The following is a 27,162-nucleotide window of genomic DNA, read 5'->3' on the forward strand; positions in this document are numbered from 1 at the left end:
ACGCCCACACTATTCGGCCAATCACAATGCTTCGTGCTGTAGAGGATGCTGTGATTGGAGAACTGTTCCCTATGAGGTTTCCCTCTGGGTCCCCTAAACTAGACTAGCTCCAGAAATATAATCCCAAGCAAGTACCGTACATATTGCAGTAGAGAAGTATGGAGGAGGCCAACTTTACCTCCTTCTAGAAAATGCTAGTTCCCTGGCTGTAATGCTAACACTGTGTATGTAATGTTTTCCCTGGAGCAAGCATAGAGATCAAGAAAGCTAGATATCCCTTATTTCATTCACTTTTTTTTCCTGAATTTTCATCTTCCTTTTAAAATAACTTTTTGACACTTTGCAAAATTATTCTGATTATTTTCTCAGGTGCTGGTGGTTTAAAAGGCGTTTTACTGACAAGTTGTGAAAATATCGCCCAAAAGAAAACTTAGGCTAAAAAGTGAATTGCATATGGGCCATTGCAACTGAGAAAAAAGTTCCTGGTGGCTTAAGGGGGACTGAAGTAAGAGGTATACAGAGGCTGCCATATTTATTTCCTTTTAATCAATACCAGTTGCCTGGCAGCCCTGCTGATCCTCTGCCTCTAATACTATTAGCCATAGCCCCTGAACAAGCATGCAGCAGATCAGGTGTTTCAGACTGATCTGTTTCTGGTGCTACTGCAGAGAAATAGACCAGCAGGGCTGCCAGGCAACTGGTATTGATTAAAAGGAAATAAATATGGCAGCCTCCATATACCTCTTCAGTTCCCCTTTAAAGGCAGAGTGCTGAAAGGTAATTTTAAACAGAAGATGAAAAATGATTTCCTAGGAGAAAGCTTATGAGAAAAGTAATGCACTGAATGACCAGTACTTCTCTCTCGATATATAGCCAGCATTACAGACAGAATTAGCATTTTCTTAGCTGGAGGTCAATATTGCAACTATTGTATCTTTTTTTTATGAAAAAGCATTTTTTTTTAAAAAACTGAGCGGTGGTGTCAGAGCTCCACCCCTAACTGCCCAGGTAATAATACCCAAGCAAGAACCATCTTGTTTTGGACTTCAATAAAAGATATTAAAAATTAAAATAAGAGAAAAAACAAAGCAATAAACTCATCGCCCCCTTAGTATGTCCTGCTCGATGGTTTTGGTTCTGATTGGAGTTCTCCTTTAACTCAGTTTGTTGTTACTTGGCTGCAGAATGGTTACCAACAAATAACTCCCCACCCTTTGGGGTGTTTAAAGGTTACTAACATCCTCGGGGTGTATCAAAGGTCCCCATTCCAACTCAGATGGGGAAAAAGAAAAAAAAGAGCCAGGGGGGGCTTTGACCGCAGAACGTGAGAAATGTTTAAACAATTAATGACTCACAAGGCAGGAGATACCGAACAGGTGCAAATTTCACAGCTTCCATGGCCATAAATCTCTGGGCAATAACTCTTGTTTTCCCCTCCAGCTCCCTCCCTCCCGCGTGTCTGTGAATCAGCTCTACGGATTAGGTGCAAACGCTTCAGTCCCGTCGTTAGAAGTGATTCTCCAACTCGTCTATCATCCGTGACTTTCCAAAAAAAGCCAGTTTACTTCTTCCAGCTGGGAAACAAAAATGTTTTAAAAATAAAACAAAAAGGAAAAAAAATAACCTAGTTGATAATCCTATCTGATCCAGACTCTACAGCAAGCAGCATTGAACGGTCCACTCTCCGTCTTCTACAGATGCTCCGGCCGCTCCTAGGCCTTCTTACACTTGCCTTTCTTTTCTCGCTGTTGGAACTTCCGCAGCCGCCGGGCCCACGTGTCCCTCCACTGGATGACCAGGCTGCTCTTGTCGGCCACCACCCCGTTCTGGTCGGGAGAATCCTCGTCGTTGCCCAGGAGGAGGTACTTCTTCATGGGCTTCAGCTTTGGGCACTTGCAGGCAATGTCCTTGGCGCGGATCCAAAGGTTCTGGTCTCCTCGGCGGATCCGGTTGGTTCCCTGCTTGTACACGGAGATCACGTTAACCGTGAATTTCCACCAGTCGCCGGCTTTGTCCGCTTTGAGGATGTGAATCTGGACGGCTGAAATAAAAGCACAAAGGGCAAATTGTAGATTAACATTGGGGCTGTATTACACTCCACAGATAAAAATTAATCTATAGCATACATTTCAAACTCTGGCTTGCGGGACAGATTTGGCCCTCAGAGCCATTAAATTTGGCCCTCAAGTGGTTTTCCCCACTTAACACTATTTTTGGCCCGCTCTAGACCACCAGGGAAGCTATATTGGAGGTGAAGCCCTAAAACACCAGGGAAGCCATATGGGGAGGTAGGGGGAAAGCACTAAGCACCATGGAACTGTATAGGGGAGAGTGGGGGGTCTCTTGACACCAAGGAACAGTATAGGGGAGGAGGTGGAGGACCACTAGACACCAGAGAACTTTATAAGTGAGGAAGATGGCCAGTAGACATTGAGGTTGGCCTGCGACTAGGTCCCTGTGTACAATTTCAGCCCACTTTCTATTTGAGTGTGACCCAATACAGAGCTTAAAGCAAAACTTGAGATACTTACCTAAGTAGTGGATGCTCCAGAGGTCTCCCAGATCTTTTGTAATCCCATCGCTGCTGCCTGGGACCACCTTCTTCCTAGTCCGTACACGAGCTTGGCCATACTGCACATGTGCGAGTACAGTCCACTCATGCCTGGTAGCAGGAAACCTGTACTCTGCTGGGCATGAATGGTCCTTACTCGCCCAGGCACAGAACAGTGACGCTTGTACATGAACAGGAACACGACCCTGTGACATATTAACATATTTGGCAAGCCCTGCCTTCAGAGGGAGCCTGCACTGGAACGAAGGGCTCAGGGATGAACAGGGCAGTCCCTGGACTATGCAGGCTTCCTACTAACTTGGGTAAGTATCTTCAATTTTTTTGCCGGGGGGGGGGGGCGGGGGGCGTGTTTAATAAGTCAATGAGCGGGCGGGAGATGGTTAAAGGACACCTGAAGTGAGGGCAATATGGGGGCTGACATTTTTTTTTTCCCTTTTAAACATTACCAGTTGCCTGGCTGTCCTGTTTTCTGGCTGCAGTAGTGTCTGAATTACACAGCTGAACAAGCATGTTCAGGGTCTATGGCTAAAAGTATTCGAGGCAGAGGATCAGCAGAATAGCCAGGCAATGTGCATTGTTTAAAAAGGAAATATATTTGGAAGCCTCCACATCCCTCCCACTTCAGGTAGTATCAAGTATCAATGCAATATTCTGATACACTTAAAGGGAACCTAAACTGAGAGGGATATGGATGTTTCCTTTTAAACAATACCAGTTGCCTGGCAGTCCTGCTGATCTCTTTGGCTGCAGCAGTGGCTGAATCACACACCTGAAAAAAGCATGCAGCTAATCCAGTCTGACTTCAGTCAGAGCACCTGATCTGCATGTCTAAAAGGTAGAAAACCGAGAGCCCAATATAGTGTAGCTTGTATTGGAGGAGTGCGAATGATAATGATGAAACGTAAGTATTGTACTCACAAACCAGGGTTACCTCCAAGGCAACCACTGAAAAGGCAGGTGGGGAGACCAAACCTGTCCCCACTCAGGATTAAGATGTTGCTCTCTGTGGATAGAGGAAAAAAAGAGGGTGTACCACCCTTCCACCAAGGGTGGATTCTTGATGTGTAGAGCTGTACAGAGGCGCCAGTAGGATAAAAGAGTTCACTGTAAAAAAAAAAATTGCTCCACAAAAGCGCTTTTTTAAGCCCAAGGGTCAGGGAAAAGTGTTTTTAAATCAGTAACCAAATTGCTCAGCGCTTGGGATAGCCCTGGTGCTTTGTAATGTGAACAAGGCCTCATAGTCAGGTCTTTGAAAGCCTGTGTGTGAAGACTGGGGCTGTCCCATGTAAAGTGGCCTCAGAGGTGTGATAAGCTGATGATCAGTGGAGCAGCTGCAGTGTTGTCAGGACTGGGGACAGTCCTACTCTGCAGGGTGATCTCTACTCCTGGGGGGCCGGGCAGCCCCTGTGTTTGCTTTGTGGTGTCACTGTGATGTCACCAGCACCATAAAACAATTACCGACTATTTGTCAAACAGTGACAAAGAGTGACACCTAATAACCCCCCATATAATTGGTGAATTTCACGCCACATTAACACCCCATGACAGTTCTGCCACCCACTAATAGAGAAAAGGGACATTAAATAACAATATGTTACACAGTGGTTACAGGGTGACAAGCATCACCAAGATTTCTTGTAGGGAACGTAAAGAAAACCAATAAATTAAAGATATTGGCAAATTTCACCTCCACATGCTCAGGAAGCAATACCAATAATGCATCACATAAGGATAGAGTGTGCAAATGCCCTAAACAGTACAGTCATGCCACTAGCTGTCCTCAGAGGAACACACACTCTAATCCTACCATAATCATAGCATAATGTCCTACCATATTTATTGTTATTTATTTATATAGCACTGACATCTTCTGCAGCACATTACAGAGTACATAGTCATGTCACTGACTGTCCTCAGAGGAACACACCATCTAATCCTACTATAGTCTTAGTCTATGTGCCGTATCATGTTATTATTATCAAGTGCTGCAGAAGATGTCAGTGCTATATAGAGTACATAGTCATGTCACTGGCTGTCCTCGGAAGAGCTTACAATCTAATCCTACCATAATATTGTTTGGAATGGTGAAAGCTCTGTACCACCAATAAAGTTGCCAAGATGTTCAAAAGAGGAAGCACACTCCTTTAAGAAATATTGATCATGATGTTCCTTTTTTGTTCATAATCACAAGCTGACCATAAAGTAAAACCACAAACAGGGATAAAAAAAATTGCTCCAAAGGCTGAATGTACGGTAATCAGACAACCTTCTGCCAGTTAGATATCTGAAGATCAAAATGTATAAATGCAATTATATGCAGCCAGTGGCCAGCCAAAAAAGTGCAGATGCGCAGGGTACAATTCATATACTGGAGTGAATATGATAGTGATATACAATGCTGCATGCTAAAAAAAATACAAACATTTCAAAACCTTAATATAATGCATAGATAAACCAAGAAGATACAAGTGAAAACCTTCAAAAAATATACTGCATATACATACATGCAAATATCATCAGTATATAAGAGACAAAGATTGGGTAAGAAAAAGTGCTAATATGCTGCTTAACCACTTGAGGACCGCAGTGTTAAACCCCCCTAAAAACCAGGCTATTTTTTACTTAATTGGCCAATGCAGCTTTAAGGCCAAGCTGCAGGGCAACACAGCACACAAGTGATTCCCCCCCAGAGCTCTCTGTTGGTGGGGTCTGATCGCTCCCCAGTTGTTTATTTTTTGTTTTATAAACATTTATTTCATTTAGTTTTAATACATTTGCTTTTTTTTTTTATTAAATATCTCTTCCCCTGCTCCCTCCCCTCCCCCCCACCAGCCAATCAACGTGATCGGCTATCAGCCGATTACTCTCCAGCATAGGGAGGGGACAGCCGTGTCACACGGCTCTCCCCAGTACAGCGCTGCTGCCAATCGCAGCGCTGTACATGTAAATAGACGGCGATTACGCCGTCTACCAGTCTCCCGACCCGAGCGGCGATTGAAGGCGGGGCGGAGCTCCGCCCCCCGAGAAGGAGATGCGCGCAATCTCCTGCTAAACAGAGCCCCAGGACTTGACGCCAATTGGCATTAGGCGGGCCTAGGGCTGCCGCCGCGGCCACGCCCATTGGCGTGGGGCAGTCGGCAGGTAGTTGAGGTGCTTAAAGAGGAACTGTCGCGAAAATCTTAAAATTTAAAACACATACAAATAAGAAGTGCATTTCTTCCAGAATAAATTACTTTTCTCCTATGTTGTCACTTACAGTAAGTAGTAGAAATCTGACATTACCAACAGATTTTGGGCTAGCCCATCTTCTCAAAGGAGGGTTCTCAGGGTTTTCTTTATTTTTAAAAGCACTTCGTGAATAGCAGTTGCTCAGTTCAACTGCCAAAATAGTGTACAGCAAGCAGGGAGGCTGGCCAGCATCTTTGTATTAATCATTTTCAGGGACTGTCTTTATAAAGAATAAAGGTCATGCTGAGAATCCCCCATGAAGAGATGGACTAGCCTAAAACCTGTCAGTTTTGTCAGATTTCTACTACTCACTGTAAGTGACAGCAACATAGGAGAAAAGTCATTTATGGCTCATTTTACCCTGGAAGAAATGTACTTCTTATTTGTATGTTTTAAATTTTACGATTTTCGCAACAGTTCCTCTTTAAAGGACACCCGAGGTGACATGTGACATGATGCGATAGATACGGGTATGTACAGTTCAAATAAACATAAACCTGGCGCTCCTAACTACCTCCTTGCTTTCCTCTCTCCTATATCAATCTGGTTCGCTTACTGCATAAAAAGTGTGTGTAACACTCACAAAAATATTAAAAACATAAAAGCAGAGCGATCAACAGTAACAAGAACTGCAACACTAATGCTGCTAAGTAATCAATGTCCTCTTTGACGTAAGCCTAATGCTGTCCAAACAAAGTTCATCCACATTTGATAAGTATAGGCTCTTCACTGTAAAACTTCCTCCAAAGAAATTGATAAATTTCTGTCACAGCGCTTATCACTATACGCTCACCAGATCGGTTGGCCAATCTTTTCAGATCAGCAGTCAGCGTTTTTGGCCTTGCCAGCAAGAAATTCCTCCGATCACTTCACCAGCCTCTCCAGGCATCCGACCATAAGCTCAGAATAAAACAAGGGAAATGCAATAGTGTGATACCATTTGGTTAGAGCTTAATATTATCACCAGTGCACCCCTTTTCCAGAACAGTGCCACCAACGTGCTTCCACCATAAACAGATACACAAGGCGCTCACCAGATGCACTGGCCGACCCGCAACAGACCAGCAATATAGCGTGTTGTTATAACTTCAGTTTTTGGGATAAAGGACATCCTAGGACTCAAACAAAGCCGACCATAGCATCATTCCGTTTGATTTTAATAAGTAATAAAAGTAGTGCACTTACAAATTTGCAGTAAAACATGCGCATATAAAAAAACGTAGCACAGGATCCTCCAGCGTCTCCTCAGCTCCTTAGGCTCCGCCCTACTAGTTTCGTCCAATGACTCATCAGGGGCTCGCTGATGAGTCATTGGATGAGTCATTGGACGAAACTAGTAGGGCGGAGCCTAAGGAGCTGAGGAGACGCTGGAGGATCCTGTGCTACGTTTTTTTATATGCGCATGTTTTACTGCAAATTTGTAAGTGCACTACTTTCATTACTTATTAAAATCAAACGGAATGATGCTATGGTCGGCTTTGTTTGAGTCCTAGGATGTCCTTTATCCCAAAAACTGAAGTTATAACAACACGCTATATTGCTGGTCTGTTGCGGGTCGGCCAGTGCATCTGGTGAGCGCCTTGTGTATCTGTTTATGGTGGAAGCACGTTGGTGGCACTGTTCTGGAAAAGGGGTGCACTGGTGATAATATTAAGCTCTAACCAAATGGTATCACACTATTGCATTTCCCTTGTTTTATTCTGAGCTTATGGTCGGATGCCTGGAGAGGCTGGTGAAGTGATCGGAGGAATCTCTTGCTGGCAAGGCCAAAAACGCTGACTGCTGATCTGAAAAGATTGGCCAACCGATCTGGTGAGCGTATAGTGATAAGCGCTGTGACAGAAATTTATCAATTTCTTTGGAGGAAGTTTTACAGTGAAGAGCCTATACTTATCAAATGTGGATGAACTTTGTTTGGACAGCATTAGGCTTACGCCAAAGAGGACATTGGGTATGTACAGTTCCAACCACACAAATACAGTAACTAGGCTGTGTTCCTTTTTTTTCTTTCTCTGCTTGAGGCCTTGTTCACATTGCGTTCGGCTCGAGTGTCCGTCCGCGTTGGGCTGTTTTTGAGGTGTCTTTTTTTTTACGATTCCCAGCGCTTGGGTGGGCGATTCGTTTTTGTGCTTAGCGGTTTTCTAAGCGTTTTTGTAATTCACTCTCTGACGCAAGTCAGGGAGTGAACTCTTTGACCCGGAAAAGAATAACTGCAATGTATTTATTCATAAAAACGCGAACGCAATCGCTGCACAAATCGATTTTGTGAGCGTTTTGTGCTTCTCCTATACTTTCCATTGAGGCGGAATCGCCTCAAAAATGGTCCACACACCGCTTTACTGAATGGACAGCGCATGACCCGCGCATGAACCTTCTCATAGACATTCATTGCACAAGCGTTTGGTGGGTGATTTTAAAAATTGCCTACGTGGAAACCCCCCCCCCCCCCCCCCCCTCGAAACCGCCCACAGTGGGAGCAAGCCCTGAAAGAGTTAAACATTAGGTATGTAAGTGGCAGTTACTGTCTGGGTCGGGACTGGGTCAGACTATAGCATAACCCCCACTGATAAGTAATTACAGCCATAAAACACTTTCCTTTCGGTAAATAGCTTCTGAAAGCAGGGAAGAGATGAAAAGGGTCAATAATTAATCTATTTGAGCTCTGGCATACTTCAATGAAAGTGTCATTGAGCAGAGACAATGAACCAGTAAACACTAAAACACTAGATTAAAATATAAAATAAAACCGTGGGATATCTAAAAAGTCATTTTTAGGAGGAGGAGGACAAATGCAATTGTTTTTCTCATCAGTTTAATTTCACCTCAGATGTCCTTTAAGAAAGTGCTGCAGTGATGGAATGGAGGAATGGAGAATAGAATGGAGATCAGCAAACAGGGGAGCAATGTGGACGCCTAACGCGCTCGCAGCACAGCTGCTTCAATGGAGGCTCCATATTCACTCCAGGATATGAATTGTACCCTGCGCAGCTGCACTTTTATGGCTGGCCACTGGCTGCATAAAATTGCATTTATACATTTTAATCTCCAGATATCTAACTGGCAGCAGGTTGTCTGATTATATTCAGTCTTTGAAACAATTTTTTATCCTTGTTTCTATGTGGTATTAATTTGTCAGCTTGTGATTGTGTATAAAATTTACATTATGGTCAATATGTATGCATCCTCTTTTGAACATATTGGCAACTTTATTGGTGGTATAGTTGTTTTTTGAGCCTTCATGCTTAAAGGACTACTGTAGGGGGGAAAAGAGTTGAACTTATCCGGGGCTTCTAATGGTCCCCCGCAGACATCCTGTGCCCGCGCAGCTGCTCGCCACAATTCGCTTCTGGAATTTCCGATATTAAAAAGTCACAAACCACTGCGTCTGCGCGGCCGTGTCCTCGTTCCCGCTGACATCACCGGGAGTGTACGGCACAGACTGTACTGGGCCTGCACAATACACTACTGGTGACATCAGCGGGGAGCGAGGACACGGGCGTGCAGGCGCAGTGGTTTTCAGACTTTAACCACTTGCCGACCGCATGCTTATACCGTGCGTCGGCAAAGTGGCAGCTGCAGGACTGATTAATTGCGGCTGCTTCCTGTCAACTCACGGCGGGGGGCTCCGTGAATAGCCGGCGGGCCGCCGATGGCGGCTCGCAGGTTAAATGTAAACACAAGCGGAAATAATCCGCTTTGTTTACATTGTACGGCGCTGCTGCGTAGCAGCGCCGTAAGGCAGATCGGCGATCCCCGGCCAATCAGCGGCCGGGGATCGCCGCCATGTGACAGGGGATGTCCTGTCACTGGCTGCACAGGACGGATAGCGTCCTGTGCAGCCCGGATCACCGGGAGGGAGGTAGGAGAGGGAGGGGGGGAATGTCGCCGCGGAGGGGGGCTTTGAGGTGCCCCCCCCGCAACTAGCCTGCACGCAGGAGCGATCAGACCCCCCCTGCACATCATCCTCATAGGGGGGAAAAAAGGGGGGGCAATCTGATCGCTCTGCGTGCACCCTGATCTGTGCTGGGGGCTGCAGAGCCCACCCAGCACAGATCACAACAAACAGCGCTGGTCCTTAAGGGGGGGTAAAGGGTGGGTCCTCAAGTGGTTAAAGAGAATCTGTAACATCAAAACGTCCCCTGGGGGGTACTCCCCTCGGGTGGGGGAAGCCTCCGGATCCTAATGAGGCTTCCCACGCCGCCCTCCGTCCCTCGGGGGTCTCGCTGCAGCCCTCCGTACAACGGCGATGTAAATATTTACCTTCCCAGCTCCGGGCGCAGGCGCTGTGGCAGCTGTCGGGTCCGAAGTAGGCGGAAATACCGATCGCTGTCGGGTCTGCTCTCCGGCGCCTGCGCAGTAGAGCGGACCCGACTGAGAGCGGCTATTTCCGTCTTGTTCGGAGCCCGAAAGCAGCCACAGCGCCCCCGCTGGAGCAGGGAAAGGTAAATATTGAATTGACAGTCGGGTCTGTCGGAGGGCTGCAGCGAGACCCCCGTGGGACAGAGGACGGCGTGGGAAGCCTCATTAGGATCCTGAGGCTTCCCCCTCCCGAGGTGAGCACCTCCCAGGGGATCTTTTTGAGGTTACAGTGTCTCTTTAAAGTCATAAATTCCAGAAGTGAACTGGAGGCGGGGCTGGAGCATTGGCGAGCAGCTGCGCGGGCACAGGATGTCTGCGGGGGACCATTAGAAGCACCGGGTAAGTGCAACTGTTTTTCACCTACAGTACTCCTTTAAATACTGTGCAAAAGTCCAATGCTTTGTTGATTTGGTTGTCAGAGCGATCAGCATAGCCCAGATTTGTCTGTGATGCGGAGTGATGCTTTAAGCCTGAGTGGGCATCGGGCAGCAGCAGCAGGTTTTAGTAAAATGAGGGCATGAGAGTTCATTGCCTGCAGCCAGAGCTCGACGCTGCAAGAGCCTTCCAGCTTACTGGTGGGGGGAGGTGGGGGGGAAGACACCTTTGGAAAAATCAACATTCTCCAAGCTAAAGTCTTCCAGAATGTCTCATTTCACCTTCCAGCTGTGAAAACACGAGTGCAGGCTCTGGATGTGTCACAGGCGGGGAAGGGAGAGGGGAGCGCACATGCTTTGTGTGTATACCTGCCCTGCCACACAACATGCGCCCGCTGCAAACACCACCGACCATTACCGATCCCCGAACCCTCATCACTCACGGCACAGCAGATCCACCTGGCCTCCGGAACAGTCACGGCTTCATTGTGACTCATAACATCCAGCCTGCCATACTGCTAACTCTCCCTAAAGAGAACTGGGCAGCATGTTTAGCCCCAAGGGCATCTCAATAGCACATTCAAAATGCATGCTAACAATGTGGCTCATTACAAAAAAAAATACTGTTCTACCTCTTCTTTTTACATTTAATTGTTTGTTAATGACTTTGATTGCCTTACTTCAGTGGCCATCTGCAGAAAGAGTAAGCAGATAAAGACTGCTGTAATTAGCAGTAGCAATGAGCAAACAAAAGCTTTCATCGGTTTAGGCCTCTTTCACAGTGGGGACGGTGCGTTTGATGCGACGTTAAGGTCGCATAATGTGCCCCTAATGCAACACATTGAAAGACTATAACTTGGACGTTATAGTTCATTCTTTAGCACTGCGTTTGGTGTGCAGTTTTTGTCGCACAGTGATGGAACGAAAACGGTGCATGCGTTACATTAAAAAAAAAAAAAAACATTACTGAGCATGTGCAACACACACAACGCAGCAGATTTATTGCTAAACGCACAGCATGCAGCACTTTCTGATTATTGCTACACGTTACACACAACGCAACGTGTGCACTTCACTCCTTTCCCTGGACAAAATGGGGGGGGGGGGGGGGGGGGGGTGGCAGATCCTACACCTTTTAAAGGGACACTGAAGTGGAAAAAAAATTGTGATACAATGAATTGTATGTATAGTACAGATAAATACTAATACATTAGTAGCAAAGCAAATATTAAAAAATTCTTGTTTTTTATACCATTGCATCATTCTTTAATATTTGCAGTTTTACACACTACTCAGTCTTCTAAATAATTTTACAGAGCAGGCTAGTGAACATTTGAACTTTCCTCTGGAGAGAAAAAGAAAATACAGTGACTGACAGTTGAGAGAATAAGCTTCAGAAGACAGAGCTCTCTGCAAATTTGAAAGTCGTGGCTCTTTTGCATAGATAACTTGTGTTTCTTAACTCTTCCTGTACTGGAAACAATATCAGACTTGTGTCTCTGCTGCTAATGTTTTATTTCTTAGCTGTACCACACATACAAATCATTATATCATCATTTATTTTTATTTTTTGGTTCAGTGTCTCTTTAAATACCAGGACAAACTGCGTAAAAATAAAAGCTGCCTAGATCCCTTTTAACCATGCCATTCGTGGTGACACCGTACTGCTACCCCTATGGGTATAGAATGACAGCGGGCTGAAATCCTACATACAGTATCTCAGTATCGGGCAGCTCCTCACCTGTCAGCAAGCCTGATACCAGATACTGAAATCCCCCTCTTCACTTGCTCTTTTCTATCGGACAAGAAAACTTCCAGCCGTTGCTTAAAGGATACCCGAGGTGACATGTGACATGATGAGCTAGACGTGTATGTAAAGTGCCTATCACACAAATAACTATGCTGTGTTCCTTTTTTCCTTTCTCTGCCTGAAAGAGTTAAATATCAGGTATGCAAGTGGCTGACTCAGTCCTGACTCAGACAGGAAGTGACTACAGTGTGACTCTCACTGATAAGAAATTCCAACTATAAAAACTTTCCTAGCAGAAAATGGCTTCTGAGAGCAAGAAAGAGATAAAAAAGGGGAATTTCTTATCAGTGAGGGTCACACTGTAGTCACTTCCTGTCTGAGTCAGGACTGAGTCAGCCACTTACATACCTGATATTTAACTCTTGCAGGCAGAGAAAGAAAAAAAAGGAACACAACATAGTTATTTGTGTGCTAGGCACCGTACATACACGCCTATCTCATCATGGCACATGTCACTTCGGGTATCCTTTAACTGCAGTCCCAGGCAGGTCAGCAGGTGCTTGCAGAGAAGCAATGGCTGTTAGAAGTCTTGTTTTGCCATTTGTACTTAAATATGCCAAGGCGAGCGCAAAACAAGAGAATCTGTAGTTTCGGTTGAATTCTAGTATGTGGACAGTAACTGTACAAAGTCAGCTATATCAAGGCTCACTATCAAAATATCTTGTGTCACAATATGGCAGATTACCACTTATATAACCAGTGCTGCATATACACGAGAGATCCCATGCCGCATTGTTCTATCTCCCAGACTGGCCGGGCCACGCTCCTAATAATTGTGCTCCAACGTCCATCACCTTCATACTCACCCTTCCTGGCATTCCCTACACACTCCCCTCTGCCCAGGGGCGTATCTGGGTGACATAGCGCCTATGGCAAACACTGAAATTGCGCCCCCCTCCACCCATCAGACCACCTTGTCCCATAATAACAGCTTCTTTTCTTGCAATGATACAAGTCTCCCCAGTATAGGTTGCTAGAGTTAACACCCCAAGTAAAAGTAACCAGAGGTAGCACCCAAGTGTAGGTAGCCAGAGGTAGTTCACCCAGTATAAGTAGACCCATGTTTACGTTGCCCTCCCAGTATACGTAGTTAGAGATGTCTCCCCAGTATAAGTAGCCTTCTTTAGCATACATGGTAAGAGGTATCCACCCAGTATAAGTAGTCCCTCAGTATAGGTAATAAGAGGTTCCCCACAGTATAAGTAACTCCCTCAGTGTAGATTTGGCAGGTGTCCCCCAGTATAGGTAGTGAGAGATGTCCTCCAGTATAAGAGCAGGTACAAATGCCTGAGAGACATCTCTCAGTAGTAGGTGGTGAAGCATGAGGGAGGAGTAGGCATCCATGGCGCCCATGGTGCTGTGGCGCCCATGGCACAAGCCATGCCTGCACCCCTCTAGATACGCCTCTGCCTCTGCCATTCCTGTGGCAGCATTCATTCTGTCCTCTCCCACACGCTCATCCATCCCGTCTGTCCTATGTGGTCACTATTCCTGCCACAAGCTACTACTGTCCATCCTCTCCTGTGTGCCCTCTCCATATACTCTCTAGGCTCCCTCTTCCTGCAGCCCCCCCCCCCCCCCGTAAGCCCCCCCATCCTCCTCAACATACTTCATGTTTCCATTCTCTACTGAATGCTAACCCTTCTCACCATTCCCCACAATCTGACTTTCCACCTTCTCCTTCACCCTCCATCTTCCCACGTTCTCCTGCAAGCTTCTTCTTTCCCCATCTCCTGCTACCCACCCTCTCTAACGCGTTTCCCTCTCCCGCGTGTTTCCCTATCCCACCCTCTCCCGCGCGTTTCCCTCTCCCACGCCTCTCCTGCTACCCACCCTCTCCCGCGCCTTTCCCTCTCCCACGCCTCTCCTGCTACCCACCCTCTCCCGCGCCTTTTCCTCTCCAGCCTCTCCTGCTACCCACCCTCTCCCGCGTCTTTCCCTCTCCCAGCCTCTCCTGCTACCCACCCTCTCTCGCGCCTTTCCCTCTCCCAGCCTCTCCTGCTACCCACCCTCTCTCGCGCCTTTCCCTCTCCCAGCCTCTCCTGCTACCCACCCTCTCTCGCGCCTTTCCCTCTCCCAGCCTCTCCTGCTACCCACCCTCTCTCGCGCCTTTCCCTCTCCCAGCCTCTCCTGCTACCCACCCTCTCTCGCGCCTTTCCCTCTCCCAGCCTCTCCTGCTACCCACCCTCTCTCGCGCGTTTCCCTCTCCCAGCCTCTCCTGCTACCCACCCTCTCTCGCGCGTTTCCCTCTCCCAGCCTCTCCTGCTACCCACCCTCTCTCGCGCGTTTCCCTCTCCCAGCCTCTCCTGCTACCCACCCTCTCTCGCGCGTTTCCCTCTCCCAGCCTCTCCTGCTACCCACCCTCTCTCGCGCGTTTCCCTCTCCCAGCCTCTCCTGCTACCCACCCTCTCTCGCGCGTTTCCCTCTCCCAGCCTCTCCTGCTACCCACCCTCTCTCGCGCGCGTTTCCCTCTCCCAGCCTCTCCTGCTACCCACCCTCTCTCGCGCGCGTTTCCCTCTCCCAGCCTCTCCTGCTACCCACCCTCTCTCGCGCGCGTTTCCCTCTCCCAGCCTCTCCTGCTACCCACCCTCTCTCGCGCGCGTTTCCCTCTCCCAGCCTCTCCTGCTACCCACCCTCTCTCGCGCCTTTCCCTCTCCCAGCCTCTCCTGCTACCCACCCTCTCTCGCGCCTTTCCCTCTCCCAGCCTCTCCTGCTACCCACCCTCTCTCGCGCGTTTCCCTCTCCCAGCCTCTCCTGCTACCCACCCTCTCTCGCGCGTTTCCCTCTCCCAGCCTCTCCTGCTACCCACCCTCTCTCGCGCGCGTTTCCCTCTCCCAGCCTCTCCTGCTACCCACCCTCTCTCGCGCGCGCGTTTCCCTCTCCCAGCCTCTCCTGCTACCCACCCTCTCTCTCGCGCGTTTCCCTCTCCCAGCCTCTCCTGCTACCCACCCTCTCTCGCGCCTTTCCCTCTCCCAGCCTCTCCTGCTACCCACCCTCTCTCGCGCGTTTCCCTCTCCCAGCCTCTCCTGCTACCCACCCTCTCTCGCGCGCGTTTCCCTCTCCCAGCCTCTCCTGCTACCCACCCTCTCTCGCGCGCGTTTCCCTCTCCCAGCCTCTCCTGCTACCCACCCTCTCTCGCGCGCGTTTCCCTCTCCCAGCCTCTCCTGCTACCCACCCTCTCTCGCGCGCGTTTCCCTCTCCCAGCCTCTCCTGCTACCCACCCTCTCTCGCGCGCGTTTCCCTCTCCCAGCCTCTCCTGCTACCCACCCTCTCTCTCGCGCGTTTCCCTCTCCCAGCCTCTCCTGCTACCCACCCTCTCTCGCGCCTTTCCCTCTCCCAGCCTCTCCTGCTACCCACCCTCTCTCGCGCCTTTCCCTCTCCCAGCCTCTCCTGCTACCCACCCTCTCTCGCGCCTTTCCCTCTCCTGCTACCCACCCTCTCTCGCGCCTTTCCCTCTCCCAGCCTCTCCTGCTACCCACCCTCTCTCGCGCGCGTTTCCCTCTCCCAGCCTCTCCTGCTACCCACCCTCTCTCGCGCGCGTTTCCCTCTCCCAGCCTCTCCTGCTACCCACCCTCTCTCGCGCGCGTTTCCCTCTCCCAGCCTCTCCTGCTACCCACCCTCTCTCGCGCGCGTTTCCCTCTCCCAGCCTCTCCTGCTACCCACCCTCTCTCGCGCGCGTTTCCCTCTCCCAGCCTCTCCTGCTACCCACCCTCTCTCGCGCGCGTTTCCCTCTCCCAGCCTCTCCTGCTACCCACCCTCTCTCGCGCGCCTTTCCCTCTCCCAGCCTCTCCTGCTACCCACCCTCTCTCGCGCGCGTTTCCTTCTCCCAGCCTCTCCTGCTACCCACCCTCTCTCGCGCGCCTTTCCCTCTCCCAGCCTCTCCTGCTACCCACCCTCTCTCGCGCGCCTTTCCCTCTCCCAGCCTCTCCTGCTACCCACCCTCTCTCGCGCGCCTTTCCCTCTCCCAGCCTCTCCTGCTACCCACCCTCTCTCGCGCGCCTTTCCCTCTCCCAGCCTCTCCTGCTACCCACCCTCTCTCGCGCGCCTTTCCCTCTCCCAGCCTCTCCTGCTACCCACCCTCTCTCGCGCGCCTTTCCCTCTCCCAGCCTCTCCTGCTACCCACCCTCTCTCGCGCGCGTTTCCCTCTCCCAGCCTCTCCTGCTACCCACCCTCTCTCTCGCGCGTTTCCCTCTCCCAGCCTCTCCTGCTACCCACCCTCTCTCTCGCGCGTTTCCCTCTCCCAGCCTCTCCTGCTACCCACCCTCTCTCGCGCCTTTCCCTCTCCCAGCCTCTCCTGCTACCCACCCTCTCTCGCGCCTTTCCCTCTCCCAGCCTCTCCTGCTACCCACCCTCTCTCGCGCCTTTCCCTCTCCTGCTACCCACCCTCTCTCGCGCCTTTCCCTCTCCCAGCCTCTCCTGCTACCCACCCTCTCTCGCGCGCGTTTCCCTCTCCCAGCCTCTCCTGCTACCCACCCTCTCTCGCGCGCGTTTCCCTCTCCCAGCCTCTCCTGCTACCCACCCTCTCTCGCGCGCGTTTCCCTCTCCCAGCCTCTCCTGCTACCCACCCTCTCTCGCGCGCGTTTCCCTCTCCCAGCCTCTCCTGCTACCCACCCTCTCTCGCGCGCCTTTCCCTCTCCCAGCCTCTCCTGCTACCCACCCTCTCTCGCGCGCCTTTCCCTCTCCCAGCCTCTCCTGCTACCCACCCTCTCTCGCGCGCCTTTCCCTCTCCCAGCCTCTCCTGCTACCCACCCTCTCTCGCGCGCCTTTCCCTCTCCCAGCCTCTCCTGCTACCCACCCTCTCTCGCGCGCCTTTCCCTCTCCCAGCCTCTCCTGCTACCCACCCTCTCTCGCGCGCCTTTCCCTCTCCCAGCCTCTCCTGCTACCCACCCTCTCTCGCGCGCGATTCCCTCTCCCAGCCTCTCCTGCTACCCACCCTCTCTCGCGCGATTCCCTCTCCCAGCCTCTCCTGCTACCCACCCTCTCTCGCGCGATTCCCTCTCCCAGCCTCTCCTGCTACCCACCCTCTCTCGCGCGCGCGCGCGCGATTCCCTCTCCCAGCCTCTCCTGCTACCCACCCTCTCTCGCGCGCGCGCGCGTTTCCCTCTCCCAGCCTCTCCTGCTACCCACCCTCTCTCGCGCGCGCGATTCCCTCTCCCAGCCTCTCCTGCTACCCACCCTCTCTCGCGCGCGTTTCCCTCTCCCAGCCTCTCCTGCTACCCACCCTCTCTCGCGCGCGTTTCCCTCTCCCAGCCTCTCCTGCTACCCACCCTCTCTCTCGCGCGTTTCCCTCTCCCAGCCTCTCCTGCTACCCACCCTCTCTCGCGCGTTTCCCTCTCCCAGCCTCTCCTGCTACCCACCCTCTCTCGCGCGTTTCCCTCTCCCAGCCTCTCCTGCTACCCACCCTCTCTCGCGCATTTCCCTCTCCCAGCCTCTCCTGCTACCCACCCTCTCTCGCGCCTTTCCCTCTCCCAGCCTCTCCTGCTACCCACCCTCTCTCGCGCGTTTCCCTCTCCCAGCCTCTCCTGCTACCCACCCTCTCTCGCGCGTTTCCCTCTCCCAGCCTCTCCTGCTACCCACCCTCTCTCGCGTGTTTCCCTCTCCCAGCCTCTCCTGCTACCCACCCTCTCTCGCGCGCGTTTCCCTCTCCCAGCCTCTCCTGCTACCCACCCTCTCTCGCGCGCGTTTCCCTCTCCCAGCCTCTCCTGCTACCCACCCTCTCTCACGCGCGTTTCCCTCTCCCAGCCTCTCCTGCTACCCACCCTCTCTCGCGCGCGTTTCCCTCTCCCAGCCTCTCCTGCTACCCACCCTCTCTCGCGCCTTTCCCTCTCCCAGCCTCTCCTGCTACCCACCCTCTCTCGCGCCTTTCCCTCTCCCAGCCTCTCCTGCTACCCACCCTCTCGCGCGCGTTTCCCTCTCCCAGCCTCTCCTGCTACCCACCCTCTCTCGCGCCTTTCCCTCTCCCAGCCTCTCCTGCTACCCACCCTCTCTCGCGCCTTTCCCTCTCCCAGCCTCTCCTGCTACCCACCCTCTCTCGCGCCTTTCCCTCTCCCAGCCTCTCCTGCTACCCACCCTCTCTCAAGCGTTCTTATGCCCCTCCTTCTTCCCACCCTCTCCTGCTCAGCCACTCCTCCTTGCAACCTCCTACATGCTCATCTTTCTCAGATCCCACCCTTCCTTACATCACCCGCTTGCTCCACTTCCTGTCCTGCCACTTCCACATCGGCACGCTGCTTGTATCTGTGGTCTTGTAGTGAAGCCTGCACTCCCGACCCCCCCCCCCTGGCCTTGCTGGGAAAGTTGGCAGCTCCCATTTCCCCTCCATACAAAGCTGTGCCCTCCCGAGCCACAGAGATCAGAGAGCAGCGGATTAACGTGCGGCCGGGAAGCAGCCCGCACGCTGAGGTGAAATGGCTGCAGTATGTAACCAAGAGGACGCATTAAATGGAGCACCAGGCGTCCTGCAGATGCCCATTTGATAATTGTCAAGCACCCCCGTCGGGTGGCAGAATGCGATATGTCAGGGTTTCTTTTTCCTTTCTCCTTTCCCTCTTTCTTTCCCCTCCTTCGCCACCGTGCGGGCCGCGGGGAGTTTTTCTTGTTAGAACGTGGTGGCGGTGGGCCAAGGCCTGCTACAGAAAGCCGGGCTTCTCATCTGCACCCCGGGGGGGAGGGCGAGGGCACAGAACGCAGCAGGACAAACCAAACACTTGTCTCTGCAGAGATTCCCAAACCCAGAGAGAGGGCAGCCCCGGATTACACTCCACACGGGGCAGACAAACTATCCGCCGCACCCCAAACTGCCTCACCGCAGCAGCAAAGCCAATCATGCTGGGGGAATGGGGGAGACATGCTAAGTAGGACAACCATTCAGCTGGGCCAGGGTTTTGTTTACAACCCATAATGCTCCATTCTTCCACTTTGGCCATCAGAATTCCCCCCTGTTCTCTGCGACACCAATTAACATGCAAATCCCCACCGCGGGGCTCGCTTCTCAAAAACAGCTCCAACCTCAAAGTGTCCCTCCTATAAATCAATACTGATTCTTCATCTCAATTCCCTTTCAAGAATGTAGCGAGGAGTGGACTGCAAGACTTACAAATTAAACTCAAGGGGGGGGGGGGGGATTCACTGAGGCCGAGAACATACTAGCTTACAGTGGCTGAATAGCAAGACTAGGTTTCAAATCTCACCTCTCACCTTTTGCTATTTAGAAAGGAGACCTTGGGCAAGACTTCCTAACACTGCTACTTCCTATAGAGCACACCTTAGTGGCTGCAGCTCTGGTGCTTAGAGTCCGCCAGGAGAAAAGCACAATATAAATGTTATTTGTCTTATCTACAGCCTTACTACTTGCACTATTAACCACTTCCTCCACTGCTACAGTATATCTACATCAGCTGTGGCACCCTCCAAGCCACCATGACGTAGATATACTGACTTGTTTGCAGCCCTGCTGTGCATGATCGGGAGCACTTCAGAGCGCACCCCTGGCGCTGTCAGCTACATTACTAATTAGTGAAAGGGAACATGTTCCCTTATAGCCAATTAGTCCACCCCCCTCCCATAACCGATCGCTAGTCAACAGCAGCGATCCTTCATCTGTCCCCCTCCGTGCAGAAATAGTAAAAAAAAAAAAAAAATCCTGCAGCAAGCAGCCTCACTCACCTTCCCTCGTTCCTGCGACTATCTTGAAGTCTGATCCTCCGATCCCCGCTCTGCAGTCTGCCCCGCTATGCCGAATATCCGGGGGAGCGTCTAATAGTAAGGCTCATCTGGTTATCCCCTGGGGGGATAATCTAATATTGGGGGCACATTTGGCTATGATGGGGGCCGGTGCTAATCCTGGGGGCATATCTGGCTAAAATGGGGGAATGCTGATCCCAGGGGAACATCTGGCTATAATTAGGGGCACTATTCTTAGGGGCGCATCTGACGATCTATGCTGGGGGTTGCAAATGCAGGGGACACATCTGACTATACTGGGGGGGCTTATATTTGGGACATATCTGACTATCCTGGGGGGGGGGGGGGGCTGATACTGGGGACCCATCTGGCTATCTATTCTGGGGGACATAATACTAGTGGCATGGTTTTTATGACAGTAGGACTTTTTATTTTTAAGCTGGAACTGATAAAAACTGAGAAATCATGCATTTTTAATTTTTTTCCTCTCTTTTCCCATTAAAATGAATAGAAAACAACTATTTTCTTAATACAAAATACCCCCCAATGAAAGCCTAGTTTGTCTTGAAAAAAACGGTATATAGATCATTTAAGTGTTATCAGTAGGGATAAAGTTTATTGCTGATTAACTAGGGTCATGGCTAAAACATCAAAACGGCTCTGGTCCATAAGGGGGAAACAAGGTCTGGATGCGAAGTGGTTAAGATAAAAATAATACGATAACTCAGTCCAGGTTTGTGGCCCATTCTGTTAAGAAATGCTTGCAGCCCTTATGTGGGTCATATCAGAATGTAGACAGGGCAGCTAAAAGGGCAGTGAATAGGAGTTTGTGCTGTAGCATCACATGCAGCTTGCGCAAGAAAGGATAAGTTAAGATATGACCCAGACAAGGGTGGCAAATGTCTGTCCCCTACTAGAGATTCCTTCTAACAGAATCCAGGCCAGGGGTCGGGATTACTCATTTTCCCAGTCCAGCCTGCAGCCAGCTATGATTTATAGGCATGGTGAATTTAGCTTCCTTGCTGCCATGGCAACAGTCCACTATCTGGCACACATAATGGCTCCAAAGTTTCACCTCCGCATCCCCATTTTCTTCTGAAGCAATGGTTTCATTCGAGCAGTTAGACTGTTCACAACTACAGGGAATTTACCATGCCAAATGTCTGCTCTCGGCTCATATGCAGCCACATTACCACTTCCTGCAGCTCACCTGTGATCCGGGCAAATTTCACAAGGGAAGGAGGAGCAGTACTGCCTACAGATGTCTAAAAGGGAAAATGTCACCACAGCTAAACCAATGACATTCAGGGAATTTGGGAGACCAGTTGTATATAAAAACAACACATATATCGGACATGAATACTGGCCCTGACGACTCACCGTAATCTTTCTTGCAGTACTTCTTCATGTTAATCTTCAGCTTTCCTTTGGAGGCCTTGCAGTATGTGTCACAATCTGGGGAAAAACAAGAGCGATAATTAGCTGTGATGGGATTGGAGAACACAGATATCCAATCACAGTGCAGCGAGTGACAACACTTGTGACTCATCAGTGGCAGGAATATGGAGGCTGCCATTACTGACACACTGCTTGCCTGGCTCTGAAGTGGATAGAGAATTATGCAAAGTTATGCAGCTTGAAAATGGACCAATTGAATTCCACAGTGGCAAAATTTGACTGGTCCACTTTCAAGCTGCATAAATAAAAATATACCTGCTCAATCCAGGTATGACTCAGAGGCTGCTGTATCCAAGACCAGCAAACCTGCCAGGCAACTGGCATTCTGTTCATTTTATGGGGCGTTTGTAGGGTTTTAGTCTTACGGCTATTTTCATAGATAGGACCCAGTGAGTGAACTCTCCATGGTTCTGATTATTGGCATTGGATCTTTTTTTTAAAAGGACAAATATATGGAGGCTGCCATATTTATTTCCTTTTTAAACAATACCAGTTTCCTGGCAGCCCTGCTGGTCTATTTGGCTGCAGTAGTGTCTGAATAACAGCAGAAACAAGAGCTTTGTCAGACTTTGAAAATGAGATGCCTAGGTAGTAAATCCAGTATAATCTTGTCTTAATGCTTAGTGGGGTTCCCAAGCAAATACATTCTGGACCCTAATCACACCTCTTCACTGTCCAGGTGGAAGGTGGTGGGAATCCCCATTAGAGGACAACCCTTAAAAGAGGAGAAGTCATCAAGCTTCCCGACATCATCATTAATCCCACCATGTAGAAGTTCACAGTACGAGACAAAGCTTCACCCCCTCCCCATGACACCACTTACATACTGTATATACTGTATACATATAGAGATGGAATGGGATTTGATAGAAGTTATGGAAAATGCTCTACATCTGCACTCCTTATTCTTTGTCTAGGCGGGGCAGGCCACCAGTTTTCTGGACATGAAAGGATGAAGTCTTCCAGAGAAATATGTGATCTTTGGTGGTTTCTAAAACATTTTTTGCTTAGTTCATTGACACTGAAGTTGATAGACAAAGCCACAAAGCAATGATTGATGGACTAAGATGACGACACAAGTCTCGGAAGAGCGTAGGCGGACTTGCCGGGTGGGGGAGGTAGGGCAGGGGGAGAGAACGGATGATTACAACTTTTACGTGGGATGGGTTTTTAAACCATAAGTCGATTAGGGGAAGAACGAAGAGGAGACCTGACATATTTCAGTGCCGTGTCACCAGGAAGCTTGGAGAGATGATGGATGGGGGGGCGGGTTCTAAAGATGTTGGCAGGGGGATAATACACAAATTTGTTGCCGAGTAAATCCAGAAGGTGTCTACTTTTGTAGGCTCATTTAGAGAATTTTGGATTATGAGTCTGAGGCTTAAAAAGTGTACCAGAGCTTTAAGATTAAAAATATTTTATACATACCTGGGGCCTCCTCCAGCCCCATCCCCTCCAATCACTCCCACGCCGCCATCCTCTGCTACCTGCAGCTTCAGGAACCGGGTCCCCGCACTTCCGTCAGCCGAAGTCTGGCATAAGAGAAGCGTGCCCTCTACGTATCTCTCCAACAGCTGCTGGAGAGATTTGTAGAGGGTGCACTCCTCCTGCGTAGCTGGCAGAGACTGCCGACAGTGACGGGACCCGGTTCCCGAAGCTGCGGGTAGCAGAGGACGGCGGCGTGGGAGCGATCGGAGCGGATGGGGCTGGAGGAAGCCCTAAGTATGTATAAAATCTTTTTAACTTTAGAGCTCTGAGTCCCTTTAAAGAGCCGCTGTAGTGACATATTGTAAAATGGAGCATATTATTCAGGATAAACACTTTTAAGGTAAGTTTCATGATCTCAGCATCAGACACACTTCCTATATCCATATATTGCTGTGTACTGAATGTAGCTCCGCCCTCCCAGTGATGCTTAGCCTAGGCTGATTAGAAATGCAGAATGCTCCTCCCCCCCAGAGCATTCTGGTAGACCAGGTATATTTTCTTCTGGCGTCAGAATGCTCAGTAACCAAATATTCAGATCACCTAGCTAAAAGTGGATTTATTATATTATTTTCACTACAATTCCTCTTTAATTGCTTAAAATAGTACCATGGCTACAGAATTTATCACAGCAACTAATGTTCAGAATTCTGAACATTCCACAGGGCTGCAGACCTTCCTAACCCAACCACAACCTCGGTCAGAAAGGAGCAACCTACGGCCATCATGGTTGATATCTCTCAGCTTCTGACCTCTCTACACCATTATCTCAAGCCCCTGACTGTCTGTCTGCTGTTTCTGCATTCATGTCATCCAGTTTCCTCAAACTTAACATTAACAAAACAGAGATTGTGATATTCCCTCCATCTCTCTTTGCTCCCCCACCTATAGTTACCATTAATGTAGAAATACCTTAATAACCTCATCTTCTAAAGCTTTCTGTCTGGGGGAAACTCTGGACTCCGAGCTCTCATTTCAAGAACCACATGTTATCACATTAATAACCTCCTGCTACTTCCATTGCAAAAATATGTACAATATTTTTCCCTTCCTTACACAAGAGGCTACTAAAATGCTTGTACATGCTCTAATCATGTCCCGTCTTGATTACTGTTGCACCCTACTCTATGGCCTACCGAAAACTAGACTGGCATCTCTCCGGTCCCTACTGTACTCTGCTTCTCATCTCATCCACCTCTCCTCCTGCTCCTCTGAAGCTGCCCCTCCCTCCATTGGCTAACAATCCCCCTAGGGATCCAGTTCAAACAGTCCTAACACTATCATCTACATAGGCTATCTTCTCCATACATTTCCTTATTAATCTCCAGATATCATCCCTCCCGGAACCTTCGCTCCTTAAGAGACCACCTTGTTGTCCAGCTTGATCACTTCCTCTCACTCTCGCATCCAGGGCTTCTCACGAGTGTCACCTCTCCTTTGGAACTCTCTCCCACAGCCTATCCGTCATGCTCCAAGCCTGGAAATGTTCAAACCTACCCTCAAGACACACCTATTCAGAGGAGATTATAAGTGGATATAGCTGGAATTTAAAACTCAATGCCTCATTTTAACCCCTTTGTCTACTCCCCCAGTGTCTCCAGCCCACCACCCTCTACATTGTAAGCTCACAAGGGCAGGGACCTCCTCCTTTTATTTTCTGTGCAATTCACCAAATGAATCAGTATGGGTGATGTTATTCAAACTGTCACACATCAATTGTATGTATCAGTAATTGTGTCACTGGTTGTCCTGACGGTACATTATGTTGAACGGCTCATGTATCTATGCTCCCCATTCTTGTATGTTTTGCACGTTGTACAGCGCTACAGAATATGTTGGCCCGTCTTAAAAATAATAATGTCCCGCAGATGAGAAATGAGGGCTAGGAACAGTGCCAATATCATCCATGGCTTGTCCTATCAATCATCTATTACAGCATAATGACGTATCCTTTTCAGAAGACAAGCATTTCAGTAAGGGGGCTTTTTGGACCATTGTAGCCCCCTTACACACTCCAGTGAGTTCTGGTTCACCATGAGATTGCTGGTTAGTCTGTACATTTTCAGAAGACGTTTATGAACAGGCGATCCAGCCTAAATTTCAGTGCAGATTATCCCCCTTTCTGTGCCAAGACTGCGCTTTTGCCTCGTTTTATTTTTTTACGCGGGTGCCAAGATAATTAGTATACTTCACCGGCCGCTATCAGCTCGGCTGGGAGGTCGGTCACAGGATTTACACCGCCTGAAAGGCCTCTCCGCACCCGAGGGCCTAGTCAATTAGCCTGTGTCGGTGGTGGTGGCGGCTGACTACCCCCTCCCTGCACAGCTAGCGTCGCCTATTAACCCCACCGCTCAGAAACAAGCACGGTTCACCTCAGTGCACATTAACTGACTATTATTCTGCTTGAGCAAGATTGATTGGAAGACAAATCGCCACAAATAAACCACGTAATTAGATTAGGCCTCGTCATTGTTTATGGATCCCCCTCCTCTACTGGCTGGGAGGTTCCAGTCTGACGGAGCGAGAAAAATATAACCTGCTGCCTCTATAATGAGAAGGATCATCATTATTGACTGACACATTCCAGAGAAGACAACGGAGGGAAAAGATTTTACCAGGAATTTACACAGATTTTTTTTATTGTATTTTTTTTTTAATGACCGGTTTGCAACATTTTTTCTATTTATTATTGTGTACTTATTCCTGTTGTGATTTTATAATATACATACTGACATGAGTTTACTATGGTAACTAGTACTCAAAGCATGCAGGGTATTTAAAAGTAGTCTCCAGGCAACCCATGTACACTGAGTAGCCAAAAAATTAGAAACACCCTCTAATAACGAGTTGGTCCACACCTTAACCCTCCTGGCGGTAACCCCGACCTGCACTCGGGGTAGCCACCGCAGAGGATTGCACGGCCTCGGGAGGGATTAAAAAAAAAAAAAAAAACTTGTTGTAATACTTGTAGCTAGCACTAGGCTAGCTAGCTGTGTCCCTCTGGTCCCCTCCAATCGCCGCTGTAATACGTACCCCCCCAGGGATCCCGGCTTTGCTATGGAAAGGATCGGGACTGCGCATGACATCGATGATGTCATGTCCGATCGTCGCCATAGCGACGACTGAAGCGGATGGTGGTGGCTGCGGCTCTCACGGGATCGCAGCTGGGTAAATATAAGTGGCGGCGATCGGGGGGATCAGAGAGGTGAGACAGGAGACTTAGGGGACACTGGTAGCTAGCCTAGTGCTAGCTACAAGTATTGCAACAAGTTTTATTCAAAAAATCCCTCCCGTGGACGCAGCCACCAAAACTGCATACCGCAAGAAGGGTTATGCTCTGATCACAGAAGATATTGTTCATGGCGTGGCCTCAACAAGATGCTGATACTGTTGCTGAGCAATGTTGGCCCATGCTGACATAAGTTGGGTCAGATTGGATGGTGGCGTTTCCAAGCTTTGAAGTGATCTTTCGACTTTGTCCCACAAATGGTCAATAAGATTAAGATCAGAGGACTGAGCTGGCCATGGAAGCAGGTTACACTCTGATTGATGTTCCTTAAACCAAGTTGAGACCGATCAAGCACGGTGGCAAGGGTCCACAATTGGCGTCTGATCCTATTTATCTGTGATACCAAAGGCACTCTTGATGGTCTCCTGCTGCTAAAGCGAATCCTTTGCAAAGTCCGTCTTGTTGTGCTTTGGGATATGATTTGTGATGCACCTGCATTCAATTAAGCTGTAATTTGTCGTGTTGTTGCCCTTCTGTTGCTGAAGACTATGGATGCTTCTCTCCTTTCACCTCTCTCCTTCACCAGCCTTTTTTGACCAGAATAGTGCTTATCGTTTGGCAGTTGAGAAAAAAAAACTTCACTCACTAAACACCCGAGATACTGTTGGGCGAGAAAATCCTAAAAAAAGTTGTTGTTTCAGAGATGCTAACATCAGCTCTTCTTGCACCAACGATCATCCCTCGTTCAAAGTCACTTAACAGCAGGTTGTACATTAATGACATGCAAATACATTTCCAAACTGCATGCAGGTTAGGATTGGTCTAATCAAATAGACTTCCAGTTACATTTACATTCAACAATTCCTACTTGAATACAATCTCTATTACATTTGCTTGCAAGTTGCATATCATAAAAAAAACCCAAAAATACACTTTGAAGGTTTTTTTTTTTTTTTAAATTACA

The 27,162-nt window shown here is 49.3% G+C and overlaps 1 protein-coding gene across 2 annotated transcripts in view; it reads right to left on the reverse strand.

The window, feature by feature from the left end:
• Positions 1-568: 568 nt before the first annotated feature.
• NTN1 (netrin 1) overlaps positions 569-27,162 on the reverse strand; it is a 431,580-nt gene continuing 404,986 nt past the window's right edge. For both annotated transcript variants that reach the window (XM_068263271.1, XM_068263272.1), the window contains 2 exons: positions 21,407-21,481; positions 569-2,041 (listed from right to left, as the gene is read on the reverse strand). In XM_068263271.1, the coding sequence (XP_068119372.1) occupies positions 1,713-2,041; positions 21,407-21,481 (404 nt within the window). In that variant the 3' untranslated portion in view covers positions 569-1,712. The remainder of the gene's footprint in view (positions 2,042-21,406; positions 21,482-27,162) is intronic.

Source organism: Hyperolius riggenbachi, chromosome 12 (assembly GCF_040937935.1).
Source record: "Hyperolius riggenbachi isolate aHypRig1 chromosome 12, aHypRig1.pri, whole genome shotgun sequence".
Lineage (NCBI taxonomy): Eukaryota > Metazoa > Chordata > Amphibia > Anura > Hyperoliidae > Hyperolius > Hyperolius riggenbachi.